Consider the following 16,318-nt stretch of genomic DNA (forward strand, 5'->3'; position numbering starts at 1 on the left):
AGAAGTAGGAGCAGATGCTGTTACTTCAGGCAAAGGTGGGAGTTACCGAGTAGAAAGGCAGAAAAGCAGGAAAAGGCCCTACATCTTTCCCCAAAGATTAAAAAAAAAAAAAATGTGTGTGTGTTGGGGGGGGGGGGGTATTCCCCTCATCCAACCAAGAATCTCAAAGCACTGGACTGTCATCCAGGTATTATGATGAGACTTGCCCCATCTCAGTCAGCAAACCCACCAGGACCTAAGCCAAGGATTGCCACTGCTTAAAGGATTCCCACTGCTTCTAGTTTTGAGGACTTCTAAGAGGTTCTTGCTTGTGAAATGGCAGTTACGGGTTTTGGTTTTGTGAAACATAGGTAAGAGAGAGAGCTGCCCTTAGAAAGATGCTCTTTAAGAGGAGATAAACTCCAATCACCATTACACTTGGCTTTGATAATTTGGGATTTGATCTTTAAAATCTTTTCTTTTTGAGCTCTCCTTCCAATGTTTTATATGGAATTTGATCAGACTCCAGCTTGGGAAAATTATAGGTTTTATAATATTCACATTGGGAAAACCAAACCCTTTATCTGAATGAAGACAAACCCATGCTTTTCCAACAAATTCAGCCCTCCCCTCTCCCTTCCTTCCAGTGACACCAGATGGGCGCACTGGAACCGTCAGTGCCAGGCTCCACCCTCTGTGGACATCCTCTACACCCTACATCCCCTACACCAATCCCCCAGGGTAGCACTCAGGCATATGGAGTGTTTTATAAACTCCAAGTTGATTCTGATGAACAGCCAGGATGGAGAATCTCTCTCAGGGCTCTGGGCTTTCTATTTTTCATTCTCTCTCAATGTCTTCATACAAATGAAACAACTGAACCATTTCAGGGAAGCTTTGCATGTATATGAGAGAAGAGGCAGGAAGAGACTCCCAATATAGCCAAGGTTAACCCTAGTTCTCAACCTCCTAATCCAGGACAAAAAAGGGGACAGGAAGCTCTACCTTAAATTCAAAGGGAAGCTAAGGTTTCAGTGCTATTTAAAGAGTCATTTCATGCCGCGGTCACTGGGAAGGAATGAGACAGCTGCAGAGAGCTTCACCAGAATCTCACCGATGGAGAGGTAGTAAGAATAAAAATAATAACAGGCTTTGATGGGAGGAGAACAAAATACTGGGTGGGCAGATCAGAAACAGAATTATCATCAGCCTCTTGGCACAAACAGGAAAAAATAAACACAGAACAAGAAGATGCACTGACGTTGTATATTAAACTTTCCTCCCCACTCTCAGGATACTTTTTACATTGCAATAAATAGTGCAATTCTAGCAGCGGGAAACAAGAAGGAACGTGGCAAGTGCCCACCTCCCTCTCTTATGTGTTTTAGCCACACGCTCTCTTCCTAGGTAGCACCGATTTCCCAGGTGCTGGGTGAGAGACAGGACAGGGGGCAGAGGTCTGTGCATATGTGCCTGCCCTTCGGCCTCTGGAGGTGCCTGGAGAGTTCAGCAAACACCCCCATCACATTCCTGTGACAGACACTGGGGAACAGAGGGCTGGCTGTTGGGCCCGTTCTTGCTCTAAGGCCACATCCTAGAAAGGCAGGGCCTGACGTGGGAGAAACATGGTCACTGACATTCAGCCGCCTGTCTAGCTGAACCTCTAGCACTAAGACGGTGTCCTTGAAGGCCTTGTCCTAATTGGCAAGAAGGTGGGGAAGGGGGCAAACAACAGCCCCTTCCCTCCCGGTCTTTGTCTGACTCCTGCACGCGGTGGTGCTGGGCTGGAGCAGCCACAGATGAGGCACAGACATCAGGCACGCAGACCCTCTCCACCCCCTCCAGGTTCCCCCACTCTACACTCTCACTGATGGCCACTAAGAAACAGTCTGCGAATAACTATGCATCCAGTTTATCTTGAGCCCTCACTCCCGTGTGCGGCAACAACAGTGCTCCCATGAGAGACCTTCTTAGCACTTACGGATATGAGTTGGTCAAGAGGTGGGGGGGGGGATGGGTTTCTTTTCCAGGAACCTGGGTCAAAGGCCAGCTTTTCCACCAGCTTTACCCCTAGAAACCCTAAATACTGTCTGGGCGCTCTCTGCAGAGTTCAGTTTGAAACATGCAATCATAACTTCAGTGACAGTCAACTACAAGGCAGCATCTTGATTAGGCAGATGTGCTCCAGAAAAAAAAGCAAAACAGGTGTGAACAGGTGGAAAAAGAGAAGACACTGAAAAGGGGCAGGGGGCAGGGCATACACAGCAGACCTGTGCCGAAATGCAAAACACCAAGTGGTCTCCACAGCTCAGGCCAGTGCTCCACCTTCTCAATTCATTCAAAGAAAAACTAGCCTGGAGCAAGGGGGAGGGGAAGAGTAGAGAGCACAGTGCTTGGTAACAAAAACAGAAATGGTTGGTGAGAAAAGAGGAGAGAGCGATACCTTTCTAATCAGCATGAAGTGCCCAGGGCGATGACCAGCAAAGATGGGAGGCACCCAGGGACCCTGTGAAGCATCAACTATGGAACCAAGTGTTTCTAACAGAGAATCCAGGGCCCGACCACTCGACACCTGCCTTCACCTGCCCTACGTCTGCAGCAGCACCTCCGGCTCAGACAGTGAGCAATAGAGAGTGTATCCCAATTCGTCTATTTCCTCAGGGGTGAGCTCTGCAAATAAGTTCACCTTGGGGTTTAGGGCACTGGGCAGAACTCCGGCCTCTAAGTAGCTGATGAGTCCCCTCAAGGCCTGCAGGAATCGGTCAGCCAGTACATCTGGAGACCAGTCAGCCTCCTCCTGGGCCACGTGGAGGATGACGTTGGTGAGCTGGCTGGCAGTGAGGTGACCCAGGGCCGGAGTGGACTTGCACACGGCCTTGAGGATCTTGAGGCACAGAGAGCGGCAGCCCGAGTCGGCCTGGTCCAGAGCCCGCAAGCGCGCCGTCTCGGCAGGACGCAGGCTCAGCCGCCACAGGTTGTCATACTGGGCTAGCCGGTGTGGTTTGGCCACCAAGACAGTGTCACCAAGGGTCACTGATGGCAGGAAGTCAATGATGAGATGCCTGTCGCGCTCATACTGCACTTCCAGAGTCAGAGCCTCTGGGGGTGGGGCCGGCCGAATCACATAGTCCAAGAGGGACCCGATGGCCGGCCAGTTGATGGAGCCAGCCACTACCTTTTCGAACGTGTCTGCCACTGTCTTTGGAGAGAGGTAGCCCCCTACTACACAGCGGTCCCAGTAACTGCTACCACGAGGAAAGTACTCTGGGTTCTCCCGGCGAACCAGGAAGAAGCCGGGGACGTTCATGATGGTGTCCTCTCCGGGGATACACGACCACAGGTTCTGCTCCAGCACGAGGGGCACGATGAGTTGGATGTGGTCGGCTGTCACGACCTGGTGGAGAAGAATTAAAAAGGTTTTGAGGGATTTAATCTGCTCAAGAGCCAAGTTTCCCCACACACAGGTCCCACCATCTTATATCCCCCCCAACAAAAAGGGAAACTAAGAATTCTTCCACGTGACCATATCAATTCAGAGTGTGGATTTCAACCCAGGTCTGTCGGACACTGGCGCCCGTGCTCATTCCACACACCACGCTGCCTCTGGACACAGAAGTACACATGACATCCCCCAGGGCTTGACGGCCTGAAGGAAAGCCAGAAAGGGAAGATAGGGACAAGAATATCCCTAGGAAGGAGGAGGAGGCCTCTGACAGCTTCCTAGAAGTTGTGAGTATGACTAAAAAACGTTAAAGGCAGGGATCTCCAAATGCTACCACAGTATGTGGAATTCAGACGCAGTAGGACTAACCTTTCTGGCGAGCCTGGGAGACTGATCTCCTGTACTAACAGCCCTACTGAGAAGCATCCTGGTCAGTACAACCCTGCCCTTCGTAAGAACCCCCTGCTTACCTGCAGGTCATCATAGAGGCTGCCACTCAGGTACATGTCCCGAAGTGGCATGTCAGGCAACTTGGCCCGCAGGAAGCTCCGGAGCTCGGCACATATGTCCACGGCAGCTTGCTTGGCCCGAGCCTGCTCGCCAGCAGGGATGGCCGCCCGGTTCCGGTAGTAAGTAAGAAGTTTCTCCTGCAGGGACATGCGGAGTCGTGACTTCTTCAAGTCTACCTGGCCCTTCCTGGCCAATGGCTTGGGCCGGGGCAGGCAGAATGTATCTGCCAAGGCAAGAGAGAGAGGCACGTGAGCTCTTCCCGTGCTTGCTCATCCATGGCTGCCTCAGCCCCAAAGGAGACGGGCTTGGCACAAAAGGCTAGCATGGTGCCTGGCACGCATGTCCCTGAGCAATGTGTTGAATGCATGAGTAGCATTGAGCCCCGAGGTCAGTCCCAGAAGGGGTATCAGCCTTCCTCACCTGTGTCAAAGGCCGAGGAGCCTGTGGGAAGGGCCTGTAGGGACCTGCTCAGGCCTGTCTTCATGTCCTTGTTGAGCAATCGGGGGGAGCCCATCCAGTTTGGTTCTTCCCAGCTCCTTTTCCCTGAATGGCTCAGGCGGGTGGGGCTGGTAGGGGCACTGATTGCCCTATCGTACATCTGAAACAGCAGAGAGGACCCAGCACATGACCTTCTTTCCTGTTTCCCTCCTTCCCAGCAGCTTTGCCTTAATGAGTTCAGCTACTATTTTTCAATAACTTTGTTTTATTCTAGATTATGGAATACTTTGCTCCGCACAGAAAATCTCAGGAAATACTAAATGATATAAATAAGAAACAGATTTATCCATAATGTCATAACCCAGAGATAACGGTTAATATTTTGGTATATTTCTTTCTGAAAATATATATTTGTGTAATTAGGATCCTCCTCTATATATACTTCTGAAAACTGATTTTTTTTTACGTATCATTTTTATCACTCCCCCATATCACTAAAAATGAATCAGTGTTGAACATTATGGTACAATTTCTAACTATACAACACTGTACTTTATGAATGTACTGTAATGTTGAACACTGTTCCAATTAACAAATACATCACTGAATGGCTACTCTGTGCCAGGAGTTGTTCTAGGTGCACAGAATAAAGCAGTAACCCAGAGACCCAATCCCTGCCCTCGTGGAGTTGGCAGTTTAGCAGAGGGACACAGGCAATACAAAATCAACAAGCTAAACCATGCAGATATAGGTGTTAAGAAAAGTAAAGAAGGAAGGAGAAATAGGAAAAATGTGTGGTGGGAGTCCTGCTATTTTAAATAAGGTAGTCAAGGAAGGATATTTTGATTATTTGCAATTTTTCACTCGCTGGGATAACCTTTTTATTTGTATCTCCAACAGTTTCTTTAGGGCAGAGTCCTAGAAGTAGATTTACTGAATCCTCTTAAGATCTTGTTTAATAATGCCAAATTACCAAGTTACATTTCCATTAGCAGTATCAAAGTCTTATTCTAAGTCAGCTCCACTCGGCAGCCTCACCACCTCTCCAACCCCTGGCTGAGCGTACTTACCCGCTTAACCGCCAGTGTAGCAATGCCCAGCATGGCTGCCCCACCCACCCCGAGCACCAGCCGGGCATTGGAGAGCACAAAGTCAATGGCCGTCCCGATGCCATTATCATCCTTCTTGCTTTTGCGCTCACCAGCGCCTGCCATTGCTCACCTGAGGATGAAGGCAGAACACAGCCATCACCACCTGGGACCTTGAGAACCAGCCCTCCTCCTCCCTCCCCCATCAGGCCAGTCCCCAACAATTTCAGGGTACTCTGTGAGTTCCAGGAACCCAAATCCTCCTGCCTCTAGCACTCCATGTTCTAGGGTCAGGAGGGAGGTATCGTGTCCCTCGATGTGTCTGGATGCAAGGCGGAGGAAATGATCATGCTAGTCACGGGAAAACCTCCCCACCAATCTATTGAGATTACAAAGAGTGATAATAAGCTCACCTTCAACCCTTTCTCCTGTGAGAGTGAAGTACCCCGCCCCCACGCAATACAACCCTCCGGACCCCTTCCCAACATTACAATGCAGATCATATTTTGATCCTCTGACCACTGCTTATGGAAGGTTAGATCTGAGAAGGTGTAAATTAATTAGAGACCCATCTAATCCCATCACATCACTTCACATATAGGGAGGTGACTTGCCAGAGGTCCCAGAGAAAAGGAATGACAAAGCCATATGCAAAACTCAGGCCGCCTCTCAACTCCTAGCATGACAGTTTTTCTACTGTATCTTGTTTCCCCTTACCCAAGTCAAACTGTTCCTATTCTACGTATTTTCTGTGAAAAATAATAACAACAACACCACGGACTAAATACCCTGGCGCACAGAGACAAAACTACAAGTCCATATGTGAGAAAGATGCAAAGAAGAAAAGAACTCTCTGTGGACAGTCCCACTTGACAAATGCTTTGTTTCTTGGGGAAAGTGTGCCGGGGCACCACAAGAAGCTCAGGTGAGCCTGGCACTGTGACAGAGACTGGGAATAAACAAAACGGTCACTGCAGACTCAGCTGTTAACTGGAAAACAATATCCACCTGCTCAAGTGTGCTTGGAAAATGAACTAAAAATGTGGTCGCCTAAGCGGAGCTCACGGGCACGAGGCAGAAGAGGCTGGCCTCCGTACAGTGCTGGAGCGGGGCGAGCACGCCTTTGCTCCCTGGCAACGATGGGGCCGTCCTGACTGAAGGTCCCCTGGTCTCCCAGTAAGCCCATTTCCCATGGAGTTAGAACCCTGGGCCTGACCCAGATAAAGGATGGCAAAGTGGCTCAAATCTGAGCACTGCTTTTAACACTGCTACCCCTCCTACCTCCCGTGTCCTGTACGCCAGGAACTATGTAGGGAAAAACAGTTGTTTACCATTCACCAATATACCTAGAACGGGAGGAGAAAGAGGAACAAGATCACTGCATCTTCCAGTGTGAAGTAACATTCTTTCTAATACCCTTACAACTGGGTATTGCTAGTGTTGCATGTCATGCCCCTAGCCTCCCCTGTCAACCAGAGAGAAATATTTCTGCCTCTACTTATTCCAGCAATTGAGTGAACTAAGAGTCGCTGTCAATCCCAGAATTATTTTTTTCCCTAACTAGAGTTCACAACCATGGCACTTTTCTTTTCTCCACCTTTTACCGTCGATAGGAGCTTCAGGTTTAGGGACATAATGAGAGACTGCTTGGCCAAATGAAATATACGCCCACTTCAAATGCACAGAGCAAACAAGGCTGAGGAGAAGAGTTAAACTCTTTATTTACAGGTGGGGTCAGGCCAGAACTCTAGTCATCCTCCCTCCAGTGGCCACTGAGACAGAGATGGGACATAAACTCATCTGAGGCAGAGTAACCCAATCAGGACAAAGCTGATCATTACACAGTTCCCGATACAAAACCATGACCACTGTTCTATTGCCTTTTAAAACAAAAGAACCTTTAGAGATGTATTTACAATAGGGAGGACCACCCTCTAAATCAGGGGTCCCCAACCCCCGGGCCCATAGTGGTCCACAGCCTGTGAGGACCAGGCCACACAGCAGGAGGTGGGTTGTGGGCGAACGAGGAAAGCTTCATCTGCCGCTCCCCATCGCTCCCATCACCGCCTGAGCCATCATCCCCCCGGCCCGGGCCCGGGGAAAAATTGTCTTCCACGAAACCGGTCCCTGGTGCCAAAAAGGTTGGGGACCACTGCTCTAAATGATCCTTGCATGTGACACAGCAGAGCAAGAAGGGGCACATTCTCTCTCTACGCAGAAGCCAGAAGGAGCCTCTCTGGCTCCTTGGCCCCTCTGCCCCTCTGATGACTGGTGAGAACAAGGCACTGAGGTGGCATAATAGAGGAGCCTGGGTTTTAAAGTCGGAAATCTTGAGATTGAGTACTTGCCTTTGAGCCCTGAATAATTAGCTGGGTGACCTCAAATGAGTTACTTAACCCCTCAGCTATGTAATGGGGATAATGATGCCTGCATGGCCTAAATCATAGGGTTGTAGTGAGGAAAACATATCTACTAAAATACCATATGTGAATACTTTATACACCGTAAAAGGACTCTACAAATGTGGGCCATCATTAAGTCTTTTAAGATCTCCATCCACAGGACAAAAGGTCAACTTCCAGAAGGCAGTCAGCAATCCAGACTGTCCTGTGAGTTACATTTTACCTTCTGAGACTGAGCCAGGAATGGCCTATGAAACCCAAGCTGATGCTATCCTGGGCTTGAGACCAAAACTATGAAGTTGAGCAGGATTTGGAAAAGGCTTTTCTACTCTAGTGCAATACACTCCCGCCCCATCCAAGGACCAGGTGATGTCAAAGACCTGGTGACCTGGAAGAGGAAAGAACATCCACAGCTCCCACAGGGAGATCAAAGTTTCTATTCTAAAACTGAGCTCAATCTGTTCCAGTTGAAACTACTTAACCACAGTCTACCCTCCACTCAGGCTCTGCTGCACTACCTGGGAGCCTGCGGGAGGTGGGAGCGCTGCCTGGCAAGGAGAGGGGCCTGGAGGAGCCCTGTTGTTTAATGCGTTTAGTTCCAGTTTTACAAGACAAAAAAGTTCTGGAGATCTCTTGTGCAACAATATGAATATTCTTTTTTTGTTTGTTTTTAATTTGTTTATTTTTGGCTGCGTTGGGTCTTCGTTGCTGCACGTGAGCTTTCTCTAGTTGTGGCGAGCGGGGGTTACTCTTTTTTGCGGTGCGCAGGCTTCTTTCTCACTGCCGTGGCTTCTCTTGTTGCGGAACACGGGCTCTAGGCGCGTAAGCTTCGGTAGTTGTGGCACGTGGTCTCAACAGTTGTGGCTCGTGGGCTCTAGAGCACAGGCTCAGTAGTTGTGGAGCACGGGCTTAGTTGTTCCGCGGCATGTGGGATCTTCCCGGACCAGGGCTCGAACCCGTGTTCCCTGCACTGGCAGGCGGATTCTTAGCCACTGCACCACCAGGGAAGTCCCTACAATATGAATATTCTTAACACCACTGAACTGTACACTTACAAACAGTTAAAATATTGGAAAAAAAAAAAAAGAGGAGGCGGAACACTGACCTGGTGGGCAGGGCTGAGGATGGGGAATGTGAACTCTAGGAACATTTCAGACAAGTTGTTTAACCCGTCTCCTTAGATACAAAAATGGGAATAGAAATAGTCATCACCCCATTACAGTGGGAATGATGAGTAATGGAGGCCCTGTATCTTCCTAGGATGACAGCACAGAACTGTGAAAATTCCAACTTATTCTCCTTGAAAAGGGCATATGACTTAAACATCTGGCTTGAGTACACTTGAGAAGAGCTAACATATACTGAGCGTGTACCACGTGCTGGGCATTTTACACCTATTAGTTCCCTTGATCCTCGCAACAATCCCATGAGAATAGTCACATAGTTATCTCCAACTCACAGATGAAGAAACTGAGGCAGAGGTAAAGTAATGGCCCAAGGTCACCATGTCAGAAAGTTGTGCAGCCAAGAGTTGAACCTGGAGCTCACGGAGCTGGGGAGTAGCTTACAGGGGTCCAAGTAGCCTGCAGCCCCTCCTCGTACACGTCTCCTCTCCACTAACCACTCGGACTCGGCCATACGTTTCCCGGGGGCATTTTGGCTCATTCCCTGCTGTGTCCTCAGGGCCAGCAGTATTTGACACGTAGCAAGTATCTGTTGCATGAATGAGCTACTGATTCTATGGCTTTTTTTTTTCTGGGCGGGGGGGGGGGGGGCGGGCAGTGAGGAGGTGGTAGCGGCACCTGTAACCCAACTCAGTCAAGAGACTAGGAACACAAAGCCTTCAGTGTTCACTTCCACTCTCCCTGGGCAGGCAAGCCCTTGTGGGCATCATCTCTCACCTGGCCCTCTACTCCCCAAAGCCAGTCTGCCCATCAACCTGAGTGGCCGAGGAGGACCCAAAGCTATTATGTCAGGCTCCTCCTCCTTCTTTCCCTCCGTTAACGACAGCGCTGCCCACACAGCTGGCATGCCTCACACCTCACGGTCATCGCTCGCTCCTCTCCCCTCCTGCTGCAGCCAGCGTCCGCCTGGTGAAGTCCACTGCTACACACAGTGTGCTCACGGGCCACCCGACTGCCACCGTCCCTCCAGCTCACCTGGTCGGAGCCACAGACTCTGGTATCCCCTACCAATGTATTCTCCATGCTGCCACTGCCACGATCCCTCATCCACGCCATTCCCCTGCTGACAAAGCTCTGATGGTCCCCCTCTGTCAGATATCACGACCTCCTCAACAGGGGATTCGATGTCTTTCCAGACCTGGTCCAGCCTCAACTCTGGTCACCTGCCTTACAGGTGCACCATTCGAGCCACTCTGGACTCGGGTTTCCAGACTATAAAATATGGTAGTCTGTGTTTTCACCTCCACACTTGCTTATTGCCCGTCTGCCCGGCAAGCTTCTATTTCTCACTTGGGGCAGACCTCAAATGTCCTCTTTTCTATAGCCACCTGTGGTTCCTCCACCGCCCCCCCCACCCCCAAGGCACAGTTTTGGCATCATCCCTGTCTCCAAGCTCTTTACCCGACCTCTAGTACAGAGCTGTTCACCCTGGAATTACCTCCCGTCGATCTCCACATGAGACCCATCCCTTGATGGGCCACATCATTCATCTCTACCTCAGAGCCTACCAGAATGCCAGGGCCAGAGAAGGCCCTCTGGGAAGTTGCTGAATTAAATACAATCATTTGGTTACAGTGGGACTATCACACTGGCATGGGAAGTAAATAGAACTAACATACCACTGGCCAAGAACCATTCCAGGTACTTTGTGTGCATTATCTTTTTTTTGGCTGCGCCGTGCGGCCCTCAGGATCTTAGTACCCGGACGAGGGATTGAACGTGGGCCCTCAGCAGTGAAAACGCAGAGTCCTAACCACTGGACCGCCTGGGAATTCCCGAGTTGTCTCATTTAATTCTTGCAATAAGCTGAAGAGGTAGGGACTGTTATTTCACAAATGAGGGAATGGAGGCCTAGACAGATTTAGTGATTTACCCTAAGTCCCACAGTTGTTAGTAGCAGTGTCAGGAAGGCACCGTCCTCTGAGGTCTGTACACTGTGCTTGCCTTAGAGACTGTTGCAACAGAGTCTAGTTATGTTTGGGGAAACATGATCTTGCCCTCAATAGAAGTGAATCTACCAAAGAATGAGGCAGCCTGGAACTGAGCTCTAATAGTTTTAACCAATGTCTTTCTAGCATTTTCATATGTAAAATGTTTTATGAAAAAAAATGGTCTCCTGGTGGGGCCTGAAACTCGGGGCCTTTTTTTCCTTAACAAGGGAACATACTTCTGTTAATATGTTTGTATTTCCTCCATTGATTTATGACTAAAGGACTCTGGTCACTAAAGGAAAGGTTCTCCCTCTCCTTGTCCCCTGCAACAGAAAAATGAAACCTACAGGAACAAGGGCCTACCTACCTGAGGCTTCTTACCGCATCTGTGAGGTGGAGGTGGGAGAGAGGCAGGCGTGTCTATGGAAGGCACTTTTGTCCTCTTTCCCTTGGAATTAGGATGGGAGGGGAAAGGAGAGGATCCTAAATAATCCCTCCCAGTTTGCTGTGGAGGAATACCAGGCCCTTTTCCAGCTGCCTCTCCCGGGCCTCAGGATCCTCTAGCTTCTGATTTTTCCGGAACTCACGGCGGATGGAGGCAAGGTAGAAGTCTCGATCAGTGTAGCGAAGCTCTCGGCCTTGGCGCAGCAGAGCCCGGTAGAGACTCAGCACCGCCTCTCGGCTCCATGGGGCCATGGGGGACTGACAGGGGCTGGGCGTCAGGCTATACGCAGAAGGGAAGAAAGAGAAGCCTAGAATCAGAATTAATGATGGAAGGGCCTGTGGAGACTATCTAATTCAGTAGTTCTTAATCTAGGTCTTAGAGACCGCCCCCCCAAGGTCAAATATGACTTAGTGGCGGGGCTGGGACTCTATCCCAGCCTACGGACTCCTGCTCGTGGGAAACTACCGGTTATGCTGAAAGGCCAGGGCTTGGAAGCTGGACTGTGTGTGCTTGAATCTTGGCTCTGCCACTTATTTGCCATATAGCTTTGGACAAAGTACATAACCTCTCTGAGCATCAGCTTCCTGGCTTTTAAAATACAGACAATGCTATCTACATTTACATATTGCTATGTATCAATACTATATATGCTAACAGTACTTACCACATGGGGTTATTTTGAGACTTGCCTGAGATATCACTTGTAAAGCACCTGTAACTGAAGTTCACCACAGGGGTGGTCTAGAGTCGTTGGAGACGAGGGGTCTCAGTCATACTTGAATCCTGGCACCACCGCTTAAGAGCTCATTACCTTGGGCAAGTTTCTTAACCTCTCTGGGCTTACCTTAGTTCCTCATCTGTAAAATGAGGATTAAAATTGTATTTTCCATATGGTTTGTATGAGGATCAAATGAGTTAATGTACGTAAACGTGGTTAGAATAGCACTCGGCATATACTAAGCATTCTATCAGGGACAGGTATCAATATTATTAATGCTACCTACCCTCGTTTGTAAGTGCTCAGTAAGTATTAGAATTAGATACACATAAACTGTCACCATCTTCCTTCCGTAACGATAAAGCCTTACAGATCACAGAGGGTTACCATCTGTAAAGTGCTTTGTCATCCATTAACACATTTAAACTGAGGAATTTATGAAGTAGTCAAGGTTCATAACGAGAAGCGTGAAGGCTTATGGAGTGTTTACTATGTAGCACGCATGGGCTAAGCGGATTCCACGTGACAACTCTTCTCATTCCATCAACAATCCCAGTGTCGTCAGTATCCCCATTTTAAGTGGAGGAAACTGACGCTCCCAGAGGGAAGTAACTTACCCACAGGCACCCAGCTATAAAGGGGGGGAGGGACTCCTGACCCCAACTCTGACTGCCTGTGTAATGAGAACTACTATTTTCTGGGATCTTACCGTGTGTACAGCACTTCCAGGTGCTTTACAAACTTTCCCAGCACAGCGCCTAGCACATACCAAGGGCTCAAAAAAGAAGCTGAACGAAAGAGGGAACCCTCACAACGTCCCTGTGTGGAAAAAAGCATCATCCCTCTTTATGAAATAAAAAAACTTAGACTGAGCGGAAGAGGTATTTGACTGGTAAAAAGGTCTGGACTTTGGGCCCAAAGTCGGCTAGCCATCAGCCTCCGGCTTTCATAACTTGCTGCGTGAGCTTGAGGAAGCCACTGTCCGCGTGCCTTTTTCCTCAGCTGTAGAAGAGCGCCCCTCGGCCCCAAGGGCCTCCCGGAGTGGGAGAGATGAATCCAGAAATCAACAAGAAAAGTGCTTTATGAAGTAGGAGGCGACTGTCACGCGAGGGCTGTTACTACAAGGTCGATCGGCGAGTGGACCGCTGGGCCCCGGCAGGTCCCCAGGTTCTCTCCCGACCCTGCGGGGCGTCGCACCGAACCGGCGTGGAGAGACCCCGAGGCTGGGGCAGGCCGGCTCAGGGGCCCCGGGAGGGCTCCGGAGGCTGAGGCGGGGCCCCGGAGCGGCCTCCAGGGGAAAGCTCAGGGCGAGCTGGGGCGAGACCCCGGACGACCAGGCCGGTAGCCCGGGCCCGGGCCGGATGGGGGGGCCCAGACAGTGGCTCTGAGAGAAGGCGTGGCGAGCCCCCGACCCCGGCCCTCACTCCACCCCTCACTCACCTGCGGACCGCGCGCGCTTCCACTCCTCGGGATTCGCCTCTCGCCCGGTATCTCTCCTGGGGTCACCCACCAACATGGCCCCTTCACTTCCGGGACACGACCTTGCGCACGGAGCTGAGGAGTGGGACCGAAGGGAGCCTGGAGGCAGGCGGGGGCCGGAGGACTTCCGGTCTTCCAGGCCTATGCCTCTCTCGGGGTGGGGCCAGGAGCCGCGTCAGGCTACTCCCCTTGCGCGGCTCCGCCCCACAGGCCGGAGTCCCGCCTCCATACGTGACGTCACCTAAGAACGGGCCGGCCGAGGCCATTCGGGCCCCGCCCACCCATTCGGGCCCCGCCCAGTCGGAGGGGCGAGGAGCGGTGGTCCGGGTTGGGCAGAGAGGGGCTAGGCAGGTAGCAGCCGTTGTGCGGCATAGTCCCCCAACCTGCTGCCAGCTCTGTAGCACTGTCTGCTGATCTCGGGCTGGAGCCATGGGTGTGCCTGGGGGAGGTTTAACACTAAGGGTATTCCGTATCGTGTCTTTTAAAGGTCTTCCATTTTCTCAGATTGCTTTCTTTTCATCCCTCCGTGCTGTTCCCGCACCTCTGGCAAGGACCTACCTTTCAAGGTCCTCCTCAAATGTCCCCCTCTAGAAGTCTTTTACAGCCCCTTCCTCTCCCCTCATCCAACACACTTAGGTGTCTCCTTTGGGCCCCACAGAAATGTCTGCACACCACCGTTAGGGCTTCGCTCCTTCAACAATGAAACGTGTTTATTGGCACCTGTTATTTGCCAGGCACTGTTTTTTAATTTCTGCATTAGTTTCTGTCTCTCATCAGATTTGAGGGCAGGAGCCATGTCATTATGGAATCCATAGAGGGAGAGGGGAAGAGGCAGGCTTTGGAATCAGGCCCAGGAGGCTCCAGATGCGGCTCCACCACTTAAGGACAGCTGCCTGCCCTCTGACAACTTTCCTAACCCCCTCAGCCCCTCTCAGCTTTTGTGAGGATTTAAAAGGCATCTATCAGGAAGGGGTGGGCACTTACAGAGAGCAGTTGCCCACCCATCCATTTATTCTTGCACAGATCCTTTTTGGGGTGTCTAATGTGCAAAGCACTGCCACAGGCATTGCAGGGAACAGAGAAATCAAGTCTTCATCTTCTAGTGGGGCTGATATGAGAGGAGGAGATAAGGACTGGAGGAGGAATACTGGGTGAGAGGATGGAGAGAAAGGAGTTGCTTGGTACGCGGGCCTCTCACTGCTGTGACCTCTCCCGTTGTGGAGCACAGGCTCTGGATGCGCAGGCTCAGCAGCCATGACTCACGGGCCCAGCCGCTCCACGGCATGTGGGATCTTCCCAGACTGGGGCACGAACCCGTGGCCCCTGCATCGGCAGACGGACTCTCAACCACTGCGCCACCGAAAACCCAGGAGTTGCTTTTTTACTTGGAGTGTTGCTGGAAGTCATGTCTGATAAGGGGACCTGAGTAGGACCTTCAGGAAGGGCATTGCAGGTGTTGGCCCATTCCAAGGCTGGGGGGCGGGGTGCGGGGAAGAGACAGGACAGGGGGTCCTTATCAGGGGCAGGGGAGGGGAAATCTTGCTGGGACAGGAGCCACCAGAGAGTCTGGAGCAAAGGAGTGACGGGACCTGACTTCCATTTGTTTGTTTGTTTATGGTAAAAAAATTCATATTTAGAATTGGCCAGCTGGATGCAGTTTAGATGATCCCAATTTTGTTGGCACCACCCAAAAGCATCATAGTCAGGGCCAGTTGAACATATGCCTTCTTCTTTCCATCAGACCCCATCAGGGTGTTGGCCTTGGCCATGTGATGTCATAAAAGTGTCTTCCCAGCCTGTCTGATATGTGTTGATGGCCTTGACCTCCACAGTGAACACAAGTGTGTTGCTCTCTTCTTCATGGCAGACTCAGTGGTCTGGGGAATGTGGTGTTGGTGTAGTGGTCAAGCTTGTTTCTCCTGGGAGCTCACGTCCGAGGATATTTAGGCTGCCGTTGGAACCGCTGTGTCTTTTGTGTGTGTGTCTGTGGATTCATTTCAGCACTGCCTTCTTGGCCTTCAAAGTCTTCGCTTTGGCTTCAGCTTTGGGAGGGCAGGGGCCCCCTTCTTCACTTTCGACGCCATCTTTGTGAAAAGGGTCCCTGACTTCCATTTTTCACAGGATCAGTCTGGCTTTGAGACTAACGGAAGGATGCAAGGGCTAACGCAGGGAGACTGGTCAAGAGGCTGCTGCAAAGCCCCAGGGGACAGAGGACAGGGGTTCAGACCAGGGGGTGGCAGTGTGGAGGGGAGTGGTCAAATCCAAGAAGTATTTGGCGGTGGAGCCACAGAAGTTGCTGATGTGGGGGTGAGATAGAAGGGTCAACTGTGGCTTCAGGGTCCTGCCTGAGCAATTGCCCTGCTGCCCCTCTGCTCCAGCCTATTCAGGAGCATCTTCCAGGCCTTACAAATTGCTAAAAGAAGGCAGTTTTCCAGGGCCCTAGGGTCCCCACTCAGGTAAAGGAAGACTTTCCATGGCATAGGGATCCCCATCAATACTGGGGAGACCGTGAACCCCTGGAACCTCTAGGAAAGGGAGGGGCCCAGATGGGGGCCTTGAGGAGGCTTCAGATTTAAGAGCAATAATGCGTGTGGCCTCTGGGATCTTAGGCATCATTCTCCCAGGGCTGGCTTGGTGTGGGAAAAACACTCCCACTGAGACGGTACCAGCCTCTACATCTGCTTTTATTAAGCATCTCTTGT

The 16,318-nt window shown here is 50.8% G+C and overlaps 2 protein-coding genes across 5 annotated transcripts; both read right to left on the minus strand.

Moving 5' to 3' along the window:
- Positions 1-1,997: 1,997 nt before the first annotated feature.
- Positions 1,998-11,639, minus strand: MIEF1 (mitochondrial elongation factor 1). Of its 4 annotated transcripts, none has more exons than XM_060112281.1 (5): positions 11,562-11,639; positions 5,440-5,590; positions 4,352-4,529; positions 3,892-4,154; positions 1,998-3,373 (listed from the first exon to the last, which is right to left on the minus strand). In XM_060112281.1, exons 2-5 carry the CDS (start codon positions 5,581-5,583, stop codon positions 2,567-2,569), a joined length of 1,392 nt encoding a protein of 463 aa, XP_059968264.1. In that variant the 5' UTR covers positions 5,584-5,590; positions 11,562-11,639; the 3' UTR covers positions 1,998-2,566. The 4 variants fall into 4 exon arrangements, with proteins under 4 accessions (XP_059968264.1, XP_059968263.1, XP_059968262.1 ...); XM_060112280.1 differs by lacking the exon at positions 11,562-11,639 and adding an exon at positions 11,356-11,437; XM_060112279.1 differs by lacking the exon at positions 11,562-11,639 and adding an exon at positions 11,342-11,431.
- Positions 11,458-13,735, minus strand: LOC132498524 (mitochondrial ribosome and complex I assembly factor AltMIEF1). Its single transcript, XM_060112283.1, has 2 exons — positions 13,578-13,735; positions 11,458-11,698 (listed from the first exon to the last, which is right to left on the minus strand). Exon 2 carries the CDS (start codon positions 11,668-11,670, stop codon positions 11,458-11,460), a length of 213 nt encoding a protein of 70 aa, XP_059968266.1. The 5' UTR covers positions 11,671-11,698; positions 13,578-13,735.
- Between the last annotated feature and the right edge of the window lie 2,583 nt (positions 13,736-16,318).

Source organism: Mesoplodon densirostris, chromosome 11 (genome assembly GCF_025265405.1).
Source record: "Mesoplodon densirostris isolate mMesDen1 chromosome 11, mMesDen1 primary haplotype, whole genome shotgun sequence".
In the NCBI taxonomy this organism is placed as follows: domain Eukaryota; kingdom Metazoa; phylum Chordata; class Mammalia; order Artiodactyla; family Ziphiidae; genus Mesoplodon; species Mesoplodon densirostris.

Bases quoted from the DNA above. Each gene is read 5' to 3' on its own strand.
- MIEF1 (XM_060112281.1), bottom strand. From the start codon at position 5,583: ATGGCAGGCGCTGGTGAGCGCAAAAGCAAGAAGGATGATAATGGCATC. The intron at 4,530-5,439 runs GTAAGTACGCTC...CTGCTGTTTCAG, and splicing joins CTACACTGGCGGTTAAGCGG to ATGTACGATAGGGCAATCAG. The intron at 4,155-4,351 runs GTGAGGAAGGCT...TTGCCTTGGCAG, and splicing joins CTCCTCGGCCTTTGACACAG to ATACATTCTGCCTGCCCCGG.
- LOC132498524 (XM_060112283.1), bottom strand. From the start codon at position 11,670: ATGGCCCCATGGAGCCGAGAGGCGGTGCTGAGTCTCTACCGGGCTCTG.